We start from the raw sequence: 25,655 nt of genomic DNA, 5'->3' as shown, positions 1-25,655 counted from the left end.
CCAACTCACGCTACATGACTACAAAATCTCAAAAGTTACCTGTAATCTTTGTCCAAACATTTCAAACAACGTTCGTAATACAACTTATGTAAATAAAAAAATATGTAAATAATCTATCAAATTTAAGCCGGGATAAACAGCGTTCAATACCGGGACGAAAACAAAGAAAACATGTTCTAGGTCGTGCGCACCAAATCATGAGAGTGCACCTGGAGTGACACAGGAAAATAACAGGGATACTTCTTCATTTCTCTAAAGAAAAACATCAACCAATTTCTAAAGACTTTTGACATCTAGTGGAAGCTATAGGAACTGCAAGGATATTTCTATTAAAACAGCCTTGCCGTAGAAAACCAATGTAAAACAGATTGACCTCAAAAAAACAATTCCCTGGATGGATTGTGCTCGGGTTTTAACCTGCCAAATCAGTTCTGTTATATACTGACAGACTTTATTCAAACAGTTTTAGAAACTTCAGAGTGCTTTATATCCACATATACCAATTATCAGCATATAATATCAATATGTTATATGCATAAGTTTCTGGGCCTTAGTAGCAGGCAGTTTACTTTGGGCACACTTTATATCCGGATGTGAAAATAGCGCCCCCAAGCCATAAGAAGTTTTAACTGTCCTGTTGCTTAGCAATCACATTGGAATAGTGAGCGCATTCTGACATCACATGCATAAAAAAACTCACACTGGGAGTCGCCGTTATAGATATTTGGAAGTTTAATATTTGTTTAGTTATTCAGATTTGTCAGGGGGTGCTGCAGCACCCTCAGCACCCTTGTTCTTTTAGATACCCCAGATGGTGTATCAATGCTGTAAGACAATGGCTTTGGCCTTCTCAAATGAGTACTCTAACAAATTCCTCTGTGTTAATAGACTTATTTGAGCAACACAACTGTATGAAAGAAGCAGCACTACCCTGCAAAAGATGGCAGTGCATTTCCCTTAGGGTTCATGATGGACATGGAGAATAAACCACCACCAAAGGTATACATTTTTTCCACTTTTATTTTCCGTTGCACAGTCATTTCTATCTACATAATTTCTAAATTGTTTGTGGCAGCAGAGAAAGTCATAAACATCCATGTGAAATTTGCATAAAACTGTACAAGAAATTTGGCTACAATGAGAAAATACTGCAACCCACTGATAACTGTTAAATCCAGGACAGAAATGGCATTATGGCGGACAGACTCCCTCTTGTAAATTAGTATGAATCACACCAGGTAAGAAGAATACTGCATACTGAGTATAGGCAAGAAACAACTCACTCAAAGACAAGAAAAAACAAAAAAATTGAAGAGAAAAATAAAAGAGAGCTAGAAGGGAAGGGAAGGACGTCAATCATAGACTAGTTTTTTTTTTCCTGAAGTATTCTTTCCACCTTGGAAGATTGAAGCAGGGCTACTTACTGACATCCACACAACAATGCATACTAGAACACAGAGAAGGAGACCAAACCTGTTAGTTAGCATCACCAACATGAGCCACTTGGAACTGCTACTGGAGTAGAAGGAGAATGCATTAGAAGACAAGCGAGGGAGAGTTGAAGCATGATGTGTGCAGACTCGGACACTGAACATGCGAGGCCGGTCTATGATGGAGCCACATTACACAGAGGTTGCATCATCCTGCTGATGTAGACATCCTCTACTTACCGTGGTTACTGACTTGTTTCTTTTTTTCTTGGCGATTTCCCACAATTGATTGGATACAGAAAGCTTGGTCATGGAAATCAAGTATTTCAGACAAGAAAGACATTGTTGATCATACAACAAACCAAAAAATGTTAAAGAACAATGTACAACTGAAAATAGGAAAGGAAAAGACAGCAAAGTTGAACATTAAAGGTAGACTCAGCAATATGAGACGTAGTTGCAAAAAGTAAATGGCATGGTGGGTCAATTTCTGCAAGAACGAAGAGCGTTGAAGCACGATGTTCAACTTCTTCGCTATTTTGGCACCCTGGCTACCCAACACACATGCACCTATACTGTGTGATTTTGTGAGAGCAAAATCTTGCATCTCGCTCATCTCAATATCTGCGGTGCTGCTTGTGGCAACGTCTCCCTTGAACGATACTGTGCGGGTTAAATGTTGTTTAGAAGTGAGTAAAACTTTTATGAAGGGCACAATGTTGTGAATACAATAGTTGTGTTCGATTCTGAAAACTTGCTACCCTCACTAGTGGCCTCACGGGTTGAGTTGCTGTAATCTTACTCCAACCTAACCAGCCATCTCCTACCAGGATGAGTCGAAAAGGTCTTCGAGAAGAAAGAACTGGAACCTAACTCAGTGACCGAGTCAGAATGCACAGTTCCCAGAGGCCCTGTATAGACAGACCTAGACCTATTGTATTTCAATTAGTGAAACACTTGGTATGTTGAGTAAGTTGAGTAATTGAGTAATAGAGTTCAGTAATAGAACAATGAAACAAAAGCTAAAATAATTCTTTGGCGTTAGAAAAAATATGGCAGCTGTCCCTGTGTCGCTTGCTTGGTCTTAGATTGTCAAACTATTTACCTATTTACAAAAGAATGGTAGAGAAGCCTGGCAGAACAAGTAGATACATATGAGTGTTTTCACCACTGAAATGGGGACAGAAACAGAGGACAGTTCCGACACACTACACATATAGCAGCGTCTCTTACACTTCAATATATAAATTGTGAATTAATAGACCACTCACACTGACATTATTTTATGGAAAAAAACAAAAACGTTTCTGTCTTCAAAAATGCATGACTTTGCCTGAATGTACATATATATATTCCTGCATATATCAACACACACAAATAGGTTTGTGTATGTGCACTCGAGGAGTTCATGTCCATACAATATTACTCCTGAAAACCAATCCAATAGGTGTGGATACACTAGCAGTGTATAGGCCTACTGTAACACTGACATAATTCACACAGAGTCATTATTAAAGACAAACTGTAGTAGATGTTAATGGCATGATGAGGTCAGGGGGGGAAGGTAGCATTTACATGTCAAATTAAACACTTCAGGGAGAGGAGACACTGACAGTCTCGCTTCTAGAGTTCTGATCTTGCTTTTAGATTTCTGATGTGTGTGATACCTGGTATGACACATTATTTATGGTGACGTGTACTGATCTGCATGATAAATCTATGTATTTTATATCCATGCCCTCTTTTTGAATCCAGCCCTTTTTATAAGGATCAATTAATGGGAGTTAGACAAAGCCACAAAACATACTGGCAACATTACCAAATCAAAATATATCATAATTCACAACGTTCACGACAACTAAGAACAAATAAAAACAGATTTCAAGTAAAACAGACTGAGCTTAAAATTAACGATACACAAGAGGAAGGAAATGAATACATGTATCATACAGTTGGGAACAATACGAAAACAGTGAATCCATATGATGAGGAGAGTCTAGTTGGATCAAGGAGAGAGGATCCAGTGTACATTGGAATGACTTGCTTTTTTAATCCTGCAACTCTCTGCATAGAGCCGGCTGTCACTATGGCAACACATCCTGTGACTTTGAGTAGAGCTTCTTATGCCCACCACCAGTTTCGCTCCACCTGTGAAGTTCTCCTCTTGCTGTTTTGCACTTGACAGTCGGAAGTGAATACAGCGTTGATCATTTATATAGATTTATGTATATATAATTATGTATATATATATATATATATATATATTTTTTTTTCCATCTTTTTCCTTTTTGAATTTTTTTTTGTAGTTGTTTTTTCTTCGTTGTTAATTTTTTTCTCAGTTGTGTCTGTTTTTGTCTTTAGTATACTGGCCCCGGATTGGTTGGAGCAGAGACGACAGCACATAACATTTTGGCGAATGAGGATGAGAGAACCCCAGAGCTCCAACCAACTGGCAGGCCACAGAGGGGAAAACAAACAAACAAAAGATAACAATAAAGAAGGACACCTTTTTTCCAGTTTGTCCTTCTCTCTAGTCCGTTCCTCATATGAAACCTTATGACTGAGGTAAATACAGTATACAACATTGTGCTAGGGAAGAGTATCCCACGTGTCCAGCGAAGGAAGGAGAGATGGAAGGATGTATGGACAGAGAGATGGAGGAGGGGGGCATGTAGAGTCCGGATGAAGCAGTGTCTCTTTGGCTCTGCTCCCCTCTTTCAGATCAGAACTGGTACCACTTCTTGTCTTTGCACTTCAGCATCATCTGTGGAGAGAGGGGAAAATGAAAAACTAGTGTTACAGAAAACTGCCATTTGTCTCCCTCTAGGGGCTATACATGACACTATACAAGCAGCATATTCTAGGAGTATAGGAGGAAGTAGATTCTAAGATCAGTTTTATGTTTTGTCTCACAATGTAATGTCTCTCTTTCTTACATCGTGGGCGTGTTTGCCAAAGGAGTCTGCGCTGGCCAGCATGGCGGCCGTCCTCTCATCCAGCTCGCCCAGTTTCTGCCCTCTCTCGTCCAGTGCTATCCGGGCACGTGCCAGGTCCGCCACCACGCCCGAGGCTGCCCCCTTCATGCCTTCCAGGCCCTGAGGACCCGGGATGTGCTGGGCAAGGCCACGGGATGCTTTACCCGCCTGCATCTCACCAACTGGAGGAAAAGGGTAGAAAGAGAGGTGGAGAGGAAAGAGAGAGAGAGGGGAAGGTAGGACGTGTGAGAGGGAGATTCAGAAAGACAAAGAGAGAGGAAGACGCAGGTGATTGGGAGATACAATAGGCACAGAAAGGGAGAGACTTGTAACAGATATAAAACTTACATTGAATATGTCATCTGCTGTGTTAGGGACTTTGGATGTATTACGATGAAGAATAGAGTTTCTGTGTGTACAGTATGTATGTACATTCTGTGTATGTGTCACTCACATAGCTCCTCTCTGTCCAGGGAAGTTGCTCCTCCCCCAAAAAGCCCCTTGAAGAATCCTCGGTTGGGAGCCTCCGGGGTCTCCACTGGTGTGAATAGTTCTCCTAGCATCTCCTGAAACACACACATACACACATAAATGCATGTATATTGATTGTGTGTGTGTGTGTGTTAGCGTGCATGCCTGAGTTCTTGTGTGGGTTCTTGTGAGGTCCTAACCTGCAGGTTCTCGCAGGTCTCCTGGCTGTATGTGATCCTCTGTATCTCAGTGGGGGAGGTGAGGTACATGGCCTGGCCCAGGTTGGTGAAGCAGAAGGTCCGGGCTATCCGCATGTCTGTCAGCGGCAGGTAGTTTACATCAAGCAATGGTCTCAGCCCCGGCAGACTTCAGACAAAGATGGAGACCACATACAGCACATTTTTACTCAAACACAACATTATTCTACTGGCTGTGTCCAGAAAAATAACTTTTAATCTAGAAACCTTCAGTCTAACCTTAGCATTCAATAAGCTATTGTAAATAGGTATTATCAATTAGCTTTAATGTATGTATTTCTAACCTGTGTGTGGTTGCATGGCCCACTGACTCACCTGAGGGTCATGATGTGTCCGTTAGCACAGAAACAGGCCACACAGTTCCCTATGTTCATCTGGACCACGTCAGCCCTCAGGACGAACGATGTCTCTGTGATGCTGTGTTTGAATATGCAGTTCTGTGAGGGCAGTGCTATGACCTTAGCCTGTTTCTCAGAGCACACCACCGCATACTGACTCTCCTGCAGCTCCTGGGAGGTGGAGGGCGACACAGAGACCGGGCGGCGTTTACGGGCTTTGTCTCGCTCCTCACTGTCGGCGCCCACGGCGTTGGGCTCGTACCACAGCTCGAAGGCAGGGGGAAGGAAGGTGCCCGTGTTGTCCAGGAAGGCCATCCTCAGGATACTGCCCTTCAGCCGCCCCAGGGTACCTGGACAGATAGGGGTATGGAGTTGTTAGCGTGTTTAAATTATATCTACGTGTTATCAAAAGCTTACTCATTACACTTTTTTTCTATATTTTTTACTATTTTCTACATTGTAGAATAATAGTGAAGACATCAAAAATATGAAATAACACATATGGAACCATGTAGGAGAAGTGTTAAACAAATCAAAGTATATTTTATATTTCAGATTCTTTGCCTTGATGACAGCTTTGCACACTCTTGACATTCTCTCACCCAGCTTCATGAGGTAGTCACCTGGAATGCATTTCAATTAACAGGTTTGCCTTCTTAAAAGTTAATTTGTGGAAAGGAAGACACAGAATTACCTCTGCTGCAGAGGATACGTTTATTAGAGTTACCAGTCTCAATAATTGTAGACCAAATAAATAAACAGAGTTCAAGTTACAGACACATCAGAACTGTTCAGATGAGACTGTCTTCATGGTCAAATTGCTGCAAAGAAATCACTACTAATGGACACCAATAAGAAGAATAGACTTTCTTGGACCAAGAAACAGACAGAAAATAGAAAAATTACAAATGTACCTTATGTGTTGGTTATTTAACAATTATTTACTTAACAGTAAGATATTTCTGTCCTGCTAATGCTGTGTTTTATGGTCTCCACTCTAGCACCCTGCAGCTAATCTGGGCATATGGGTTTACTAGAGATATCTTGAGCTGACAATTTATTAACTTGGTGATGAAACCTACAGCTGGCATTCCAGTGACAGGCTGGTGGGATGTAACTGGAATAGAGAGAAGTAGAACAAAGACCTCAATGGTTCTTAGACATCCTGGCATCTGGGAAATTAGGCCAGGGTCGGGGGTTAAGATAACGCCTAGTGCAGATAAAGACAGGATGAGCCCAAAGTGGCTTATGGTGCCCCCAATCTATATGGGTGTTGGGCGTTGAACCAGCTATGACTGAGAAGAAATTAGAGATTTTTGGTTCCAACAGCTGTATCTTTGTGAGATGCAGAGTAGGTGAACGAATGATCTCCGCATGTGTGATTCCCACCTTGAAGCATGGAGGAGGAGGTGTGATGGTGTGGGGCTGCTTTTCTGGTGACACTGTCAGTGATTTATTTAGAATTCAAGGCGCACTTAACCAGCATGGCTACCAGTGCATTTTGCAGCAACAAACCATCCCAACTGGTTTGTGCTTAGTAGGACAATCATTTGTTTTTCAACAGGACAATGATCCAACACACCTCCAGGCTGTGAAAGGGCTATTTGACCAAGAAGGAGACTGATGGAGTGCTGAACCAGATTACCTGGCCTCCACAATCACCCAATCTCAACCCAATTGAGATTGTTTGGGATAAGTGAAGGAAAAGCAGCCAACAAGTGCTCAGCATATGGGAACTCCTTCAAGACTGTTGGAAAAGCATTACAGATGAAGCCGGTTGAGAGAATACCAAGATAATGTAAAGCTGTCATCAGGGCAAAGGGTGTCTACTTTGAAGAATTTGATTTGTTTAACTTCTTGAATATAGGGGGCGCTATTTTAATTTTTGGATGAAAAACGTTCCCGTTTTAAACAAGATATTTTGTCATGAAAAAATGCTCGACTATGCATATAATTTACAGCTTTGGAAGGAAAACACTCTGACGTTTCCAAAACTGCAAAGATATTGTCTGTGAGTGCCACAGAACTGATGTTACAGGTGAAAACCAGATAAAAAGCCAATCAAGAAGTGCTGCATTTTTTGAAACCGCCTCATGCCAATGACTCCTTATATGGCTGTGAAGGAGCTAGGAGTCAGCTTACGTTTTCCACGTTTTCCCCAAGGTGTCTGCAGCATTGCGACGTCTTTTTAGGCATTTCCAGGATTTCCGTGGAGGATGGCTGTAAGAGACCATATCGGGCGAGTGGACGCATGGTGTCTCCGAGAGAAAACCTTGCGTAAAATACTGAGGTAGCCATTTTTCCAATCATTTCTTATGAGAAACCAACTGCCTCCACGGATATATTATCGAATACATATGTTAAAAACACCTTGAGGATGGATCCTAAACAATGTTTGCCGTGTTTCTGTCGATATTATGGAGCAAATTTTGAAAAAAGTTTGGCGTTATAGTTTAAGTATTTTCGGTCGATTTCTCAGCCAAGCAGGATGAACAAACGTGACGTTTTTCGCCTACAAAAACATTATTTTTGGAAAAAAGGAACATTTGCTATCTAACTGGGAGTCTTCTGAGTGAAAGCATCTGAAGTTCTTCAAAGGTAAATTATTTAATTTGGTTGCTTTTCTTATTTATGTGAAAATGTTGCCTGCTGCCAGCACAGCCTAGCATAGCATTATGCCATGCTAAACTTACACAAATGCTTGTCTAGCGTTGGCTGTAATACATATTTTGAAAATCTGAGATGACAGTGTTGTTAACAAAAGGCCAAGCTTGTGTTTCAATATATTTATTTCATTGCATTTGCAATTTTCATGAATAGGAAACTAGGATAGGAATAGGAAATATGGTAATGCGCTTGAGGCTATGATTATGCTCCCGGATACGGGATTGCTTGTCGCTAGAGGTTAACACATTTTTGGTTATTACATGATTCCACATGTGTTATTTAATAGTTTTAATGTCTTTGGCGCCGAAGAGGATGGCTGACGTTTTATATGCCCGTAATCAATTTTTGTTATTTAGTTATTTTTTTTGCTCCTAACCAACTGTGCTATTTTGTTAGTTTTTAACTTATTTTTAAACATATTTTGTACATAATGTTGCTGCTACCATCTCTTATGACCGAAAATAACTTCTGGACATCAGAACTGGGATTATTCACCACGGACTGGAAGAAACGTTTTCCTTTAATGAGTCTGACGAGAAAGAGATACTGCTCTCCCGTGCAGGCCCAGATCCACGGCATTTGCATAAAGAAAAGACGGAGGAAAAGAGGACGGAAATCAGGTTGCCTTTTGAGAATCCCTAGGAGAGCGAGTAAATGCCCATTGCCATCAATTCTACTTGCTAACATGCAATCATTGGAAAATAAAATGGATGATCTACGATTACGATTATCCTACCAATGGGACATTAAGAATTGTAATATCCTATGTTTCACCGAGTCGTGGTTGAACGACTCGGTGAAACATAGGACATTACAATAAAGAGCTGGAGAGATTTTCAATGCACCGGCAGAACAGAAAAGCTACATCTGGTAAGATGAGGAGTGGGGGTGTGTGTCTATTTGTCAATAACAGCTGGTGCACGATGTCTAATATTAAAGACATCTCGAGGTATTGCTCACCTGAAGTAGAGTATCTTATGATAAGCTGTAGACCACACTATCTACCAAGAGAGGTCTCATCTATATTATTCATAGCTTTCCATTTACCACCACAGACCGATGCTGGCACTAAGACCGCTTTCAACCAACTCAATAAGGCCATAAACAAGAAAATACTCACCCAGAAGCGGCTCTCCTAGTGGCCGGGAACTTTAATACAGGCAAACCTAAAACAGTTTTACCAACTTTTTACCAGCATGTCACATGTGCAACCAGAGGAAACAAAGCTCTAGACTACCTTTAATCCAACATCCACATTGAGCTAAAGGCTAGCCGCTTTTACGGAGCGGAACACTAATCCGGGCACCTATAAGAAATCCCGCTATGCCCTCAGACAAACCATCAAACAAGCAAGGCGTCAAAACAGGATTAAGATTGAATCCTACTACACCGGCTCTGACGCTCGTCGGATGTGGCAGGGCTTGAAAACTATTATGGACTACAAAGGGAAACCCAGACGCGAGCTGCCCAGTGACACGAGCCTACCAGATGAGGTAAATGCCTTTTATGCTCGCTTCGAGGCAAGCAACATTGACTGAAGCATGTACGAGAGCACCAGCTGTTCTGCATGACTGTGTGATAATGCTCTCGGTAGCCGATGTGAGCAAGACCTTTAAACAGGTCAACATTCACAAAGCCGCGGGGCCAGATGGATTACTAGGACGTATACTCAAAGCATGCATGGACCAACTGGCAAGTGTCTTCACTGACATTTTCAACCTCTTCCTGACTGAGTCTGTAATATTTTTCAAGCAGACCACCATAGTCCCTGTGGCCAAGGACGCATGGTAACCTGCCTCAATGACGTGCTTTGAAAGGCTGGTCATGGCTCACATCAACAGCATCCTCCCAGATACCCTAGACCCACTCCACTCCCCCTCAGGAGACTGAAAAGATTCTGCATAGGTCCCCAGATCCTCATAAAGTTCTACATTGCAACAGAGAGCATCCTGACCGGTTGCATCACCGCCTCGTAAGGCAACTGCTCTGCATCTGACCATAAGGCGCTACAGAGGGTAGTTCGTACTGCCCACTACATCACTAGGGCCAAGCTTCCTGCAATCCAAGACCTATATAATAGGGGGTGTCAGAGGAAAGCCCATAAAATTGTCAGAATCCAGTCACCCAAGACATAGACTGTTTTCTCTGCTACCTCACAGCAAGCGGTACTGGAGCGCCTAGGACAAAAAAAGGCTCTTTAACAGCTTCTAACACCAAGCCATAAGACTGCTGAACAATTAATCAAATGGCCACCGGACTATTACATTGACCCCCCCCCCCGCACCCCCACAATTTGTACACTGCTGCTACTCGCTGTTTATTGTCTATGCATAGTCACTTCACCCCTACCTACATGTGCAAATGACCTCTAACCTGTACCCTACACACTGACTCGGTACCGGTACCCCCAGTATATAGCCTCATTATTGTTATGTTATTGTGTTACTTTTTATTATGCTTTACTTTCGTTTTTTTTTGTAAATATTTTCTTAACTTTTCTTGAACTGTACTGTTGATTAACGAGTTGTAAGTAAGCATTTCACGGTAAGGTCTACACTTGTTGTATTCGGCGCGTGTGACAAATAAAGTTTGATTTGATATCTTCTATTATTCCACAATGTAGAAAAAATAGTAAAAAAATAAAGAAAAACTCTAGAATGAGTAGGTGTGTCCAAACTTTTGACTGGTACTGTAGATTATGTGTAGAGCCAGATGTAATGTGGGTACAGAAACATGATAACATATAGCAAAGAGTTGTTAGCATGCCTTATGTATTCATTTGCATACTCGCACAATCACACACACACTCATCCATTTACACATAACCCAGACACCCACCGCTAGGCAAGACGATGACAGGCTGCAGTAGCCTCTGTTCCCCAGCAGGAGGCAAGTTGAGGGCCACAGCCAGCACTGTGCCCAGGGAAGTGCCCACGTACAGGCAGGGTGTGATGGTGCTGTCCCCCTTCCGAGCGAATGTCTCACAGAAGTGGAAGGACGTGATGGCCTCGCGTGCTTCCTTGTCAATGGAGGTGACGGAGGAGGAGCGTGAACGGCTGAAGGAGTTGTCCCGGTGGTCTAGTGGGTTGGCGCCCCGCGGAGGACATACAGACAGGAGGACAGTAGAGGAGAAGGCACAGAAAGGTAAAGCACCCGCACACACAGAGAGAGAATACACACAGCACACAAACATACAGTACCTGAATACTGTAAACAGTAAAATAGCTGTGGATGAGCAGATGTACTGTATCTTTTTAACAGTACACAAAAAAACTGCGGGGAAAACCTTTTTCCTTACATGGTAAACTAAAAGTTTGAGGTCCAGATGGGTCACAATGAATATAAAACAACTTTTATCTCTGGGGCAGATGGAACTCATAAAATGAAGAGTCAGCACATAAAGAACATTTGGCATGTAGGAGAGAGACCCACGGGGAGATGTCACTAAAACTTTACAGCCTTGTACTTGACTGATTTTATTTATCAATAAAAACAACACACCCATCATCACAACCTTAAACGAGGTTTCAATTTAATACGCCAATAGAGTCTTTTTAGCCTTAATAGCAATTTGTGAGTTGATAATGATTAAGTTAATAAGAATTAATGGGATGATGAATTAACTAAACTTCAAAAACAATGTATAAACACTTAGTTAGTGTGTTACAGTGGCTTGTGAAAGTATTCACCCCGCTTGGCATTTTTCCTATTTTGTTGCCTTAGAACCTAGAATTAATATAGTTACATTTTATTTACACAACATGCCTACCACTTTGAATATGCAAAATATGTTTTATTGTGTTTTATAATTACACAGATGCACCTTGTGCTAGGGACAGTAAAAGGCCACTCTAAAATGCACTGTTTTGCCACAGATGTCTCGTTTTGAGGGAGCGTTCAATTGGCCTGCTGACTGCAGGAATATACACCTATAGCTGTTGCCAGATAATTTAATGTTCATTTCTAAAGGTAGAGCCACCTTTTGCGGCAATTATAGCTGCAAGTCTCTTGGGGTATGTCTCTATAAGCTTGGCACATCTATCCACTGGGATTTTTTCCCATTCTTCAAGTCAAAACTGCTGTAGCTCCTTCAAGTTGGATGGGTTCCACTGGTGAAAAGCAATCTTTAAGTCATACCACAGATTCTCAATTGGATTGAGGTCTGGGCTTTGACTAAGCCCTTCCAAGATATTTAAATGTTTCCCCTTAAACCATTCGAGTGTTGCTTTAGCAGTATGCTTAGGGTCACTATGCTGCTGGAAGGTGAAGCTCCGTCCCAGTCCCAAATCTCTGGAAGACTGAAACAGATTCCCCTCAAGAATTTCTGCTTATTTAGCATCTTCCATCATTCCTTCTGACCAGTTTCCCAGTCAAAACTGAAAAACATCCACACAGCATAATACTGCCACCACCATGCTTCACTGTGGGGATGGTATTCTCGGGGAGATGAGAGGTGTTGTGTTTGTGCCAGACATAGCGTTGTCCTTGATATCCAAAAAGCTCAATTTTTGTCTCATCTGACCAGCGTACCTTCATCCATATGTTTGGGTAGTCTCCCACATGCCTTTTGGCGAGCACCAAACACGTTTGCCTATTTTTATCTTTAAGCAATGGCATTTTTCTGGCCACTCCTCCGCAAAGCCCAGCTCTGAGGAGTGTATGGTTTTTAAAGTGGACCTATGGACTAGAGGACAACCAAATGATTTTTCAACGGCGATACCGATTGTTGGAGGACCAAAAAAAAGCAGATACCGATTAAATCATCCGATTTAAAATGTATTTGTAATAATGACAATTACAACAATACTGAATTAACATTTATTTTAACTTAATACATCAATAAAGTCAATTTAGCCTCAAATAAATAATGAAACATGATCAATTTGGTTTAAATCATGCAAAAACAAAGTGTTGGAGAAGAAAGTAAAAGTGCAATATGTGCCATGTAAAAAAACAAACGTTTAAGTTCCTTGCTCAGAACATGAGAACATATGAAAGCTGGTGGTTCTTTTTAACATGAGTCTTCAATTGAGTTATTATAGGAATTATAGGACTATTTCTCTCTATACCATTTGTATTTCATATACCTTTGACTATTGAATGTTCTTAAAGGCACTATAGTATTGCCAGTGTAACAGTATAGTTTCCGTCACTCTCCTCGCCCCTTCCTTGTCTCGAACCAGGAACACATCGACAACAGCCACCCTCGAAGCATCGTTACCCATCGCTCCACAAAAGCAGCAGCCCTTGCAGAGCAAGTGGAACAACTACTTCAGGAGCAAGTGACGTCACCGATTGAAACACTATTAGCACGCACCCCGCTAACTAGCTAGCCATTTCACATCGGTTACACCAGCCTAATCTCGGGAGTTGATAGGCTTGAAGTCTAAAACAGCTCAATGCTTGAAGCACAGCGAAGAGCTGCTGGCAAACGCACGAAAGCGCTGTTTGAATGAATGCTTACGAACCTGCTGCTGCCTACCATCGCTCAGTCAGACTGCTCTATCAAATTTCAAATCATAGACTTAATTATAACATAATAACACACAGAAATACGAGCCGTTGGTCATTAATATGGTCGAATCGGGAAACTATAATTTCGAAAACAAAACGTTTATTCTGTCTAACGGATGGCATTCCTAAGTCAAAATATTGCTGTTACATTGTACAACATTCAATGTTATGTCATAATTATGTACAATTCTGGCAAATTAATTACAGTCTTTGTTAGGAATAAATGGACTTCACACAGTTCACAATGAGCCAGGCGGCCCAAACTGCTGCATATACCCTGATTGCTTGCACGGAACGCAAGAGAAGTGACACAATTTCCCTAGTTAAAAGAAATTCATTTTAGCAGGCAATATTAACTAAATATGCAGGTTTAAATATATATACTTGTGTATTGATTTTAAAGAAAGTCATTGATGTTTATGGGTAGGTACACATTGGTGCAACGACAGTGCTTTTTTCACAAATGCGCTTGTTAAATCATCACCCATTTGGCGAAGTAGGCTGTGATTCAATGAGAAATTAACAGGCACCACATCGATTATATGCAACGCAGGTCACGCCAGATAAACAAGTAATATCATCAACCATGTGTAGTTAACTAGTGATTATGTTAAGATTGATTGTCTTTTAGGAGTTAATGCTAGCTAGCAACTTACATTGGCTTCTTGCTGCCCTCGCGTAACAGGTAGTCAGCCTGCCACGCAGGCTCCTCGTGGAGTGCAATGTAAGGAGGCAGGTGGTTAGAGCGTTTGACTAGTTCCGTTCCTCGGCCGTCATTGAAAGAATCTGTTCTTAACTGACTTGTCTAGTTAAATAAAGGTGTAAAAAATATATATATTTAAAAAATGTTTTTTTTTTTAAATCATCCACAATTGGTGTCCAAATATACTGATTACCGATTGTTATGAAAACTTGAAATTGGCCCTAATTAAATCAGCCATTCCGATTAATCGGTTGACCATTACTATGGACAGATAGTCCAATCTCCGCTGTGGAGCTTTGCAGCTCCTTCAGGGTTATCTTTAGACTCTTTGTTGCCTCTCTGATTAATGGCCTCCTTGCCTGGTCCATGAGTTTTGGTGGGTGGCCCGCTCTTGGTAGGTTTGTTGTGGTGCCATATTCGTTCCGTTTTTTAATAATGCATTTATCCTTGGGATGTTCAAAGATTTATATATATTTTTTATAACCCAACCCTGATCTGTACTTCTCTACAACTTTGTTTCTGACCTGTTTGGAAAGCTCCTTAGTTTTCATGGTGCCACTTGGATTGTGGTTCCCCTTGCTTAGTGGTGTTACAGACTCTGGGACCTTTCAGAACAGGTGTATACAGTATTTTTTTATATTTTTTTTTATTTCACCTTTATTTAACCAGGTAGGCTAGTTGAGAACAGGTTCTCATTTGCAACTGCGACCTGGCCAAGATAAAGCATAGCAGTGTGAACAGACAACACAGAGTTACACATGGAGTAAACAATTAACAAGTCAATAACACAGAGAAAAAAAGGGGAGTCTATATACAATGTGTGCAAAAGGCATGAGGAGGTAGACAAATAATTCAAAATGTTTTTAAAGATATGCGAAGAAAAAAATATCTAAAATATCTAAAACGAAAAAGAGACGATATTTACAGAGAGACGATACGACAGGACGATTTACTGCTACGCCATCTTGGATTACATACAGTATAGTGAATCATGTGACAGATCATGTGACACTTAGATTACACACAGGTGGGCTTTTCCGAAGGTAATTGGTTGCACCAGATCTATTTTAGGGGCTTCATAGCAAAGGGGGTGAATACATATGCACGGACCACTTTTCCGTTTTACATTTCTTTGAAACAAGTAATTTTTTTCATTTCACTTCACCAATTTGGACTATTTTGTGTATGTCCATTACATGAAATCCAAACAAAAATCAATTTAAATTACAGGTTGTAATGCAACAAAATAGGAAAAATGCCAAGGGGAATGAATACTTTTGTAAGGCACTGTATATGTCAACACTTCTCAAAATATTTACCAGACTATATTATCCCTGCATCAGACAGATTTTGCACATTCAAGGTGCTGACCAAATTCCCCTCTCTTTCCCATTCAATGGTTTCTGCCATTTGGGCATCCTAGGAAGTAAATTGTGCTTTTTGTTTTGGGTAAACTGTGCAGATAAAACAAAGTTACAGGATGTTTTGTTCTGTAGTAGCATCTGTCGGTCACCTATAAGAAAACATTTGAACTTTTTGAAAAGACTAATCACAAAATAAACAAATAGAGAAACAGAAAAGAGGAAGAGAAAGCTTCTGAACACACACATACACAGAAAGCTCTATTGTGCAACAGTGTGCTGGTTAGTTTACCGTAGCAGTTGGTAAAATATCCAACCAAAATGTGTTTTAGTAGAACTTTTGTTAAGTTCTCTACAATTCATTTTGCTGGGCTTCCCGAGTAGCCCAGCGGTCTAAGACACTGCATCGCAGCGCCACTACAGACCCGGGTTTGATCCCGGGTGGTATCACACCCGGCTGCGATTGGGGGTCCCATAGGGCGGCGTACAATTGGCCTAGCTACGTCCGGGTTAGGGGAGGGTTCGGCCGGGGGAACTCATCGGGGCTCATCATGCTCTAGCAACTCCTTGTGGCGGAGCCGGGCACCTGCACGCTGAGCTCGGTCATCAGGTGAATGGTGTTTCCTCCGACAGAATGGTGCGGCTGGTTTCTGGCGAGCGGGTGTTAAAGAAGCCTGGTTTGACAGGTCATGTTTCGGAGGACGCATGACTCGACCTTCGCCTCCCGAGCCAGTTGGGGAGTTGCAGCAATGAAACAAGTTTGAAATTGGGGAGAAAAAGGGGGTAAAAAAAAGATATAATAATAATAATTTGCTTTCTGTCCTCTCCACCTCTTATCTCCAGGTTTATCTCAAGAAGTAGCAGAGAGACTGCCAAATGATGATCGTTAGTTAGCCTGACTGAATTTCTGAGGAAATCCATAGGATGCTATCAATTTGGTAGTCGACGGGGCTCTTTGCCAACCCTAGTGCAATATATATACAATAACATCTTATAGAAAACTACATAAGGTTCTATTCATGGATAGTAGCCTAACTATGGAACTCATATTATTCCTTTGAGATGCTCATATCGTGAGACCATTTGGACTAGAGGATACAGTGCGAGTCCAGTTTTTTGAAAAAAAAAAGATTTAGAAAAGCAAAATTGTAAACACGAAGTTAAGGCTTACCCAAGTCTGGCTTTAGCTCAGTAGGCAAGCTTAATTTCCGTGACATCTTTGCTGGAAAAAAGAGAACATCCCTCTTTACAAACACACCTAAGCTAACACGACAGGCCATGCAAAGCTAGCTAGAAGCTAGGAGTTGGGAACTAGCAGATAGGACTGAGCTGTGGTTGTGCTTATAGCATTACAATACATACACATTGCTGGGCATTGCTTTATTGTGCTTCATTGGAGGCAAAATGCTTTAGATTGAAACAGGAAGGAAGCATTAGAGCATCAGAGGAAGACAACCCTGTTGAATGAAAGAGGAATGCTGGAACGGACAAAATAACAACAAGGAAGTAAGCTGTCGTACGTCGCACACACAGTGCCCTGGAAGAGAGGAATTGTAGGAACCCCTCACCACAGGAGCATGCATCGAGGACAGGAAGGTAACAGGAAACAGGAAGTGAGCAGGATGGAAGAAGACAGTGGAAGGACAATACAGTGCAAGCAGAGAAGGTGTTTCTCTGGGGAGGCCTACAAGGCACTGTTAGCTAAGTAGTCAGAACTACATTAACTTTTGGAGCCTCCAAAATTACAGTCCATTTCTATTCCTTATTAACTAATGTTACAGACACCTTGCAAACAGAATTTCACACAGAATTTGTATTGTCAGCAAAGACAGCACTTCGTAAAACTGATAATTTCCCTAAATCTACGAGGTAGAGAATGGTAGTGAATATAAACCTTGCTGCAAAGTCAACGGTGTCGGACAGACAGAACAGATTGAATACAAATAGACTGCTGTGATGTCATAACTACAGACAGACAGACAGCCAATCAGGAGCGGGGGTGAAGGTGGAACAATCGTTGAGGCTGATAAGGACATTTGCCACAGGCACATTTCACGATGTGACAATCGTGCTACAAACATGTAGCATGCAATGGTGGTCTAGGGTATACCGTTATAAGAGTGTGGGTGTGTGCATGTTATTTTAGTGTTTTCTAAGTCAAACAGTGATTCAGTGCCACTGAAGTGACTATGAAACAGAGACAGAGACAAGTTGTTAGAAGAAAACAGGGGAGGACACCTTATTTTATACAGTGTACTATCCCTGACCAAACTACTCCAGGGTTGAAGTCTTTGGCCAGTCTTACCTCCTCTACCCCCACTTCCATTGTAGAATTGCTGATGGTTTAACGCCAACACTTTTGGGAGGAAGTAGATAAACGTGCAGTTAGAAACATCCTGGTACTTTACCATACCGCCTACCAATCACTTTTCCCGAAATGTGTCCATTTGTGGAAGGACTGTTTTTCTGCTTGTTATCATTGTATCATGTAAACCAATTAATTGGTAGCAGTTTACCTTAATCTTCAGTTTCAACACTACCTGGGTGCCTGCAGAATATTTGTTGACATTGTGTACATTTTTGCTCAGACTCATTATTTTCTTAGCGGCACAAAGCTTTAAAGCCTTGTTGACTCTCCCGACGACTCTAGAATCTCAATTAGGAAGAGACATATGCGCAAGTCAAGACTGCATGTCCGATATGCCATCCTCATAAATAGCAGGTGAACTGAGACAGTGTCTAGCTAGCAACACCAGACGTTGGGGGTTGGCGTAGTTGGCTGAACACCTGGAACATAGCTTGCAGTGGGATTTTAGTTTTGGGACCACTTCAAAAAAAAAGAAATCTGTGACCTTTTCAAAAGCAGCTCAGCTCTGTGTTTGAGCCTCAATGTCTGTGTGTTAATATCAAGCTCCCAGTAATGAGATGGAACTGGGTTGTTCTCTCATTAGCATGCCTCGTCACCTCAAATGCTAATTTAGCAAACCGAGAATAGATGTCGAGGGCAGGGCATCGAGGAGGCACCTTGTCTCGACAGTAACGATTTGTTTGTGCAAATCTAACAACGGGCAGATGTTTGGATTACGTTGTGTGAAAGGTGTTGTTTGTTGTTGACCTGTTTATGACCATGTTCCATATACTTTAGGTAATAAATAAATATTTAGTTTGTCAACAATCTATAATTGAATCGGCATCTCCTAGCTACATGATCCGATCTCACTTGGAACTCACATGGAAGTTTTCAGTTTCATATCAAATCTAGATCTGCAAATGCCACAGCATTATATGAGTAAAACCCACTGGAAAGAAAACCACAACATCAGGTCCTATAAAAGTCCAAACAAAATATGAGGTCTGGAAGACAGACAATACCCTAGATAGAAAAAAAATAGATTTTGGCAAATCGTAGGATCCTAGAAAAACCTTTTTTTCTGATTTTAATGGGATTATTGAGGTTTTCCAAGACTACAAAGTCCATATAAACTAAACGAACCCTCCTTATATTATATTGATTCTTACCAAATAGGATATGAGTTTATATCTTGGACTGACTTCAGAGTACTCACTAATTCAGTGAGTTTTATGGTCTTTAACAGTCTAGGCAATTCAGAATCATAGTGGCCTCTTCGCAGTTTACTGCTAATGTCTCGGATTTTGATAAAACATACTAAAACAACTGCCAAAATCAATCTGATACATACTTTCTATTTTATTGAAAGTATGACGTGTCAGTACACAACTGAGACCTGTAACAAAAGTCAATAAAGTCTGCCTGAAATCAAACTTTCACAGTCAGAGAACTGTAACATCCAAAGGTTTGACATCCAAAGGTGTGACATCTAAGAGAAAACCATATTTACCAATAGCAACCAAATCTCGCTGATGCATTCTAATAGAATTGCATGTAAATACACTATATACACAAAAGTATGTGGACACCCTTTAAAATTAGTGGATTCGGCTGTGTCGGCCACACACGTTGCTGACAGCTGTATAAAATCAATGTAATCTCCACAGACAAACATTGTCAGTAGAATGTCCTTGACTGGCCTGCACAGAGCCCTGACCTCAACCCCATCGAACACCTTTTAGATTAATTGGAACACCGACTGCAAGCCAGGCCTAATTGCCCAACATCAGTGCCCGACCTCACTAATACTCTTGTGGCTGAATAGAAGCAAGTCCCAGCAGCAACGTTCCAACATCTAGTGGAAAGCCTTCACAGAAGAGTGGAGGCTGTTATAGCAGCAAAGGGGTGACTAACTCCATATTAATGCCCATGATTTTGATTTGAATGTTGTTTACACTGAATTCATCATTTTCAGGTTAGGTCAATATACAGTCTTCAAGTGAATCATGCTTATTATCCACAACCCACCTGTTACTAAACAATAGGTTGTGGGTAAAGTCAGTAGGTGTTGTAACTGATGTGGGTACCAGTGTAATGCTAACTATAACATGCTGAAAGACAGTTCACCTGAAGTGGGGGACTTGCAGCGGTCTTCCGAGGCAGAGCCCTCGTTGATATCACACAGGCCTACAAGCGGAAAATACAGACATTGCACAACATTAGATATCATTATTATCAAATTGCAGAATACATGCACTCTGTCCTTTTCTCCTTTCTGTTTGATAAGGATGTCATGATATGTAGGTTTAATTTGAGTATAGTGCCATTTTCCCTTACCAGAGGTGAGACAGACTAAACAGACTGCTATCCAAGCCATTGCCCTTGTGCTGTGCCATTGCCCAAAACCTTCCTGTACATAGAGCCAGAAGTTCTAGGCACGCAGACAGACACAGACAGACAGACAGACAGACAGACAGACAGACAGACAGACAGACAGACAGACAGACAGACAGACAGACAGACAGACAGACAGACAGACAGACAGACAGACAGACAGACAGACAGACAGACAGACAGACAGACAGACAGACAGACAGACAGACAGACAGACAGACAGACAGACAGACAGACAGACAGACAGACAGACAGACAGACAGACAGACAGACAGACAGACAGACAGACAGACAGACAGACAGACAGACAGACAGACAGACAGACAGACAGACAGACAGACAGACAGACAGACAGACAGACAGACAGACAGACAGACAGACAGACAGACAGACAGACAGACTCTAGTCCTGTGGGTAGGACAGACGGCACAGCTGGAGACGTCATTACTGCTCAGACCCCACACTCTGACAGGTGCCAGCCCACCGCTAACCAAAGTCAATTACACCAGCTGCTGCACACACACACACAAACACACACTTCTAATTTCCTCATCAAGCTGTTGCTAAGCAACGCAGGTTACAGAGTCATTACACCACAGCAGTTATTGGCATTGATTTGGTGATGCTGGAGACTGTAGTACAATCACTGAACAGAAGGTGGCAGTATGTCATAATGCAGTCAGTGACGCTGCTGACTGTCAATAACACAGTGCTGCACTGACAGGGTGTGTGTAGGAAAGGAAGACGGGCGTTTATGTGTCTGAGTGTGTGTGCCAGCCAGGCACCACAGAGAGAAGATGATGTACTGAATCGTCAAAAGAACTATTTAGATACCATTCAAAATCCTCTCAAGGATTTGCAAAGATACAGAGATGGAGGAGAGGAGACAGAGAACCTCACACAACCTCGTCACCACCACCATTGCTATTTATTGACTGCCTGCATGTGCATGTGATACAGTCTGAACAGTCTGTAAGCGCATCTACCAAATATACCTCTCATCCCTATAACATCGTATAATACTGCATCAGTCCTTATCTACATACCTATTAGTAGTAGTTTAATTAAGATGACATAAACCATATCTAGTACTAAACTACAAAAGACTGTACTGAATGTCCATATATAGTACAAGCCTATATAGAGCTATCTGCTTGGTGGTAAATCAGTGACCTGGTAACAGTCTTTACCATTACCTCCGGAAGGCTGGCGTGTCTTGCGTGGAGAGCGAGGCTGTCTCTGGTAGGGATCGTTAGACCCATACAGCTCCACTGTCCCCAGGTTCAACAGCACTGTCTTCTGGAGGTAGTCCACCACCGCCAGACCATTACTGTTCCCAAACACAATCCTGTTGGAGAGATTAGGGGTAGGGAGAGAAGGAGAAGTTGAGAGAGGGAGATATGATGAAAATATACATGAAATTGGGGTTCAGGTGAGATGTAGCTAGTTCTACCAGAAAGCAAAGCAGCAGAAGTCTCCGTCTGAATTTCCCAGCAGACATAAATTGTGTTGACACGGCTTGATTCCATTCCAGCTTGGCTGTACTAGGAAAATCATATCAAACGGGCCCAAAACCAGCGCTCAAAACCACATTTTGACTCTTTGAATTGTGGACTTGTTACTCATGTTGAGATATCGACCACTCCTTAAAACGTATCTTACTTTTACAGTATCCTTGGTTGGTTTGCAAACAGCTCCAGATTTAACTGCCATATTGGGTTGTTTCATTAGGTTGCACAGTAAATCTCATATAGATACACTGTCTATCACCTTATACTCACAGGCCGTAGGAGGAGTTGAGGGCCAGGCTTGTGATCTGTTGGGGGGGCTCTCCACTCACCCACACCAGCTGCACCACCAAATCTACCTGGTACCCTGGAGATTGCTTTAGAGGGGTACTACGCACCCTACAGATGGAGAGGGAGAGAAAGAAAGAGAGAGGAAGAGGGGGGGGGGGTAGCTCCCCACCCAGTTGGATAGCCTATGGTGTTGTATCCCAAATGCCCACTTTGTTGCATAGAGGGAATGTGTGTCTGTATGGTAAGTACTGTACGTGATCCGGTGGTGGTGCAGGGCGCATACTTAAGGCAGGGTACGTTGTCTCGGACCCCGTCAGAGGAGTTGCTGCTGGTGGAGGGGTGTGTCAGGGGTCCGGTGGTCTGGGGGCTGGGTGAGGCTGCTCCGGGGGTGGGCAGGTCACGGTCACCCCCTCCTCCCCCCTCTGGAGGGGACTCCATGTCATTCACCTCGTACTGCAAACGCACCTCCAACAGCTGGGGTACACACACATTCCAGAAACTCAATTCTGAAAGTTAAGCAGCCTTTATTTCAATATGACTAAAGTGCCTTCTGAGGAGTTTCTTTCCCACCACTTGAATCAGTGAAAGCTAACAGTGTCTCTTCAAAGAGAGAAGGACTCTTCATCTATAAGGACACCTACAAATGGTCTCAGCATGTCAACCTGGTGAGTGGCTTTGCCTTCTGGTGTGTGTGTGTGTGTGTGTGTGTGTGTGTGTGTGTGTGTGTGTGTGTGTGTGTGTGTGTGTGTGTGTGTGTGTGTGTGTGTGTGTGTGTGTGTGTGTGTGTGTGTGTGTGTGTGTGTGTGTGTGTGTGTGTGTTTGTGGGGGTGATTGCAGGGTCAAGGAGGTGCTCTGAAGTGAAGATATCCCAGGGTTTCTTCTAAGTCCTCCTTCAGGCTACTGGACTGCACCGCCACTCCCCCCCAACCCCCCACACACACAACCAATCACCAGGACGTGGGGGCGTGGGTGCGCTGGTGCATGAGTCTAATTAGCAGTATTGGAATGTGTCTGTGATGCTGATCTGTGCCCTCTTTTCTCTCTACCTCTCTTTCTCCCTTTCTCTCTCTGTATCTGGGGTTGGGGGTAAAGATTGCCCTGTGAGAAGAGAAGCTCCTCTCCTAATTGTAAGATTCACTGCTGTTTAAACTCTGCTCTCAATCTCTCCACAGTTCACATACTTGATCTCAGACAGACCGACAGACAGACCGACAGACAGACAGACAGACCGACCAAACGCATACCCCCTGACCGACCGACAGACAGACCCAAGGCATCATGGTTAACCAAACGCATACACCCTGACGTAACACTGACATGGCTGCATTAGCATCATATCATTATCTGCATTCCAACAACTCACGTCAATTCACTTCTCACAGCTGCCGCAAAATAATGATCCACTGGTTAGGTTGTTAACCGTGTGTGTGTGTTGTCATGGCAGCCACATTGTGTTCTTACTGGCTGGAGACTCATCTAATGGGGCATTGGGAGGCCGCAGGAGTGAAGGGGTAAACACTGTCTGTAGGAACAGCCTTCAGGACACAAGAAACATCACTTAGCCACTAATGAGAGAAGGGAGAATCTAGCTGTCTACGGGTGGCTATATTTACCACTACACTGTGTGTCTGTTGTCATGGCATACATACTGGCATACAGGCTACAGACAGGCTTTAAGCATAAATAATAAATGGGTATGTTTCTCAGTTTACACTATCCAACAATTAAACATGGTAAGCACAGAGAAATGGTGAACACACACACACTGACCCACCTGTACGACCTCGGTGGTGATCTCCTGCTTGCTGAAGCGGTATATGATGAGGTTGGCAGACACCCCGGCCACACACAGCATCCTGCTCTCAGGACACCAGGCCATGATCTGGATGGCAAACGGGTCCTCATCCACAATCTCTGTGTTCTGCTTTTCCTCCTTATTATTCCTGCTCTTCTCAAACACCTTGGCCGTCTTCAGCTTGTATAGTACCTGGAGCATTACTGGGGGAAAAAACAGGAGAGAGCTCTGTTACGCACCAGGGACATTAGCAGACAGTACAGAGTTGGGAAACTGTGCAACATGTTGACTCCGTGTTGACTTCTGGTTAATCACACTTTAAGGCCATCTAGGCCAAGATATTATATGTAAGGAAGTCCGTGTGAAGGCACTTACTTGCAGAAGCATCCCAAAATTTCACAGTCCCATCAGCATGCCTGTGAATTGCAAAGAAAAAGAGAGGAAAAGGGCGAAGAAAGGAGAGTGGGCAGAGAAAGAGAGAGGTAATCATTACGACTTCAGCTTCCTGCACACACACACACAGTTCTAATGATTCAGCTTGGCTTCACCTCTGATTATATTCTAGATTCAGCTCTACAGAAGAATACATCGAGAGGAGAGACCATAACACTATCACTGGCACTTGGTGTCACCCGTTCTCCAATCTCTCTTTATATGGTTTTTCTTATTTTTGCCATTTCAGCTGAACAGAGAGCTGGAAACAGAGAGGGATATTCTTGGAATCCATTTTTGGTTCCTGGTAGAACTCTTTTGGGTTCCATGTAGAATCCTCTGTGGAAAGGGTTCTACATGGAACCCAAAATGGTTTTATCTGGAACCAAAGAGTTATACATGGAACTCAAAAGGGTTCTACCTGGAACCAAAGGGTTCTTCTTTGGGAGCAGCCCGAGAACCCTTTTTTTGGTTCTGGACAGCACCTTTTATTTTCTAAGAGTGTACTTTGCTATGCTGGAGCTTTGCCTCAGAGTGAGACGTGGGGAGAATACTAACACAGGGGTGTCTGGGGATGAGAAGAGAGAGAGAGCGAGGCGGAGGAGTGTAAAGGGACCCCTTTTTCCAAGCCCATGACTCACTGTCACTTTGCAAAGTTCAAGTATTCTACACTCCTATGGGGGGTTGGGGGGAGTGCTATCTAGAACCTTAAAGGTTTATTTGGCTGGAGAACCCTTTGAATAACCCCTTTTGGTTCCAGGTAGAACCCTTTTGATTCCATACAGAAGCCTTTCCACAGAGGGTGGAAAGGCTTCGTGGAGCCAAAAAGGGTTCAACCTGGAACCAAAAAGGGTTCTGGTATGGGGACAACCGAAGAACCGCTTTGGAATACTATTTTCTAAGAGTATAAAAGGCTTCTTCTCCCTGTCTCTGGGTTTTTCCCCCATCGTGACTGCTAGGCAGGATTGGAAAAGGTAATATGGTTAAATAGAGTTGGTCTCCTACCCAGTGATGATGATCTCAGGGTAGCTCTGTGTGCCAAGGCCCCAGTTACCACCACTTATGGGCCATTCCTGCAAAACACAATACAACAAACAAGACAACACAATAAATGGTCATTATTGAGATTGAAACATACTGTATGTACAGGACCAGTCAAAAGTTTGGAC

The 25,655-nt window shown here is 42.5% G+C and overlaps 1 protein-coding gene across 3 annotated transcripts in view; it reads right to left on the bottom strand.

Moving 5' to 3' along the window:
• Positions 1-1,002: 1,002 nt before the first annotated feature.
• The window catches only part of stxbp5a (syntaxin binding protein 5a (tomosyn)), a 174,508-nt gene continuing 149,855 nt past the window's right edge, over positions 1,003-25,655 (bottom strand). The window contains exons 13-27 of one of the 3 annotated variants that reach the window (XM_046292153.1): positions 25,492-25,559; positions 24,430-24,470; positions 24,034-24,257; positions 22,543-22,733; positions 22,242-22,367; positions 21,657-21,808; positions 20,194-20,253; positions 18,022-18,072; positions 16,888-16,938; positions 10,977-11,258; positions 5,449-5,821; positions 5,077-5,242; positions 4,860-4,971; positions 4,367-4,587; positions 1,003-4,194 (exon numbers count right to left, since the gene is read on the bottom strand). In XM_046292153.1, coding sequence (XP_046148109.1) covers positions 4,153-4,194; positions 4,367-4,587; positions 4,860-4,971; positions 5,077-5,242; positions 5,449-5,821; positions 10,977-11,258; positions 16,888-16,938; positions 18,022-18,072; positions 20,194-20,253; positions 21,657-21,808; positions 22,242-22,367; positions 22,543-22,733; positions 24,034-24,257; positions 24,430-24,470; positions 25,492-25,559 — 2,160 coding nt within the window. In that variant the 3' untranslated portion in view covers positions 1,003-4,152. The remainder of the gene's footprint in view (positions 4,195-4,366; positions 4,588-4,859; positions 4,972-5,076; positions 5,243-5,448; positions 5,822-10,976; positions 11,259-16,887; positions 16,939-18,021; positions 18,073-20,193; positions 20,254-21,656; positions 21,809-22,241; positions 22,368-22,542; positions 22,734-24,033; positions 24,258-24,429; positions 24,471-25,491; positions 25,560-25,655) is intronic. The other 2 variants (XM_046292154.1, XM_046292155.1) reach the window with 2 other exon arrangements.

This window comes from Oncorhynchus gorbuscha, linkage group LG12, assembly GCF_021184085.1.
Source record: "Oncorhynchus gorbuscha isolate QuinsamMale2020 ecotype Even-year linkage group LG12, OgorEven_v1.0, whole genome shotgun sequence".
Taxonomy (NCBI): domain Eukaryota; kingdom Metazoa; phylum Chordata; class Actinopteri; order Salmoniformes; family Salmonidae; genus Oncorhynchus; species Oncorhynchus gorbuscha.
The sequence above is the reverse complement of the archived record's forward strand: the minus strand, read 5'-3'. Positions and strand labels throughout refer to the sequence as shown.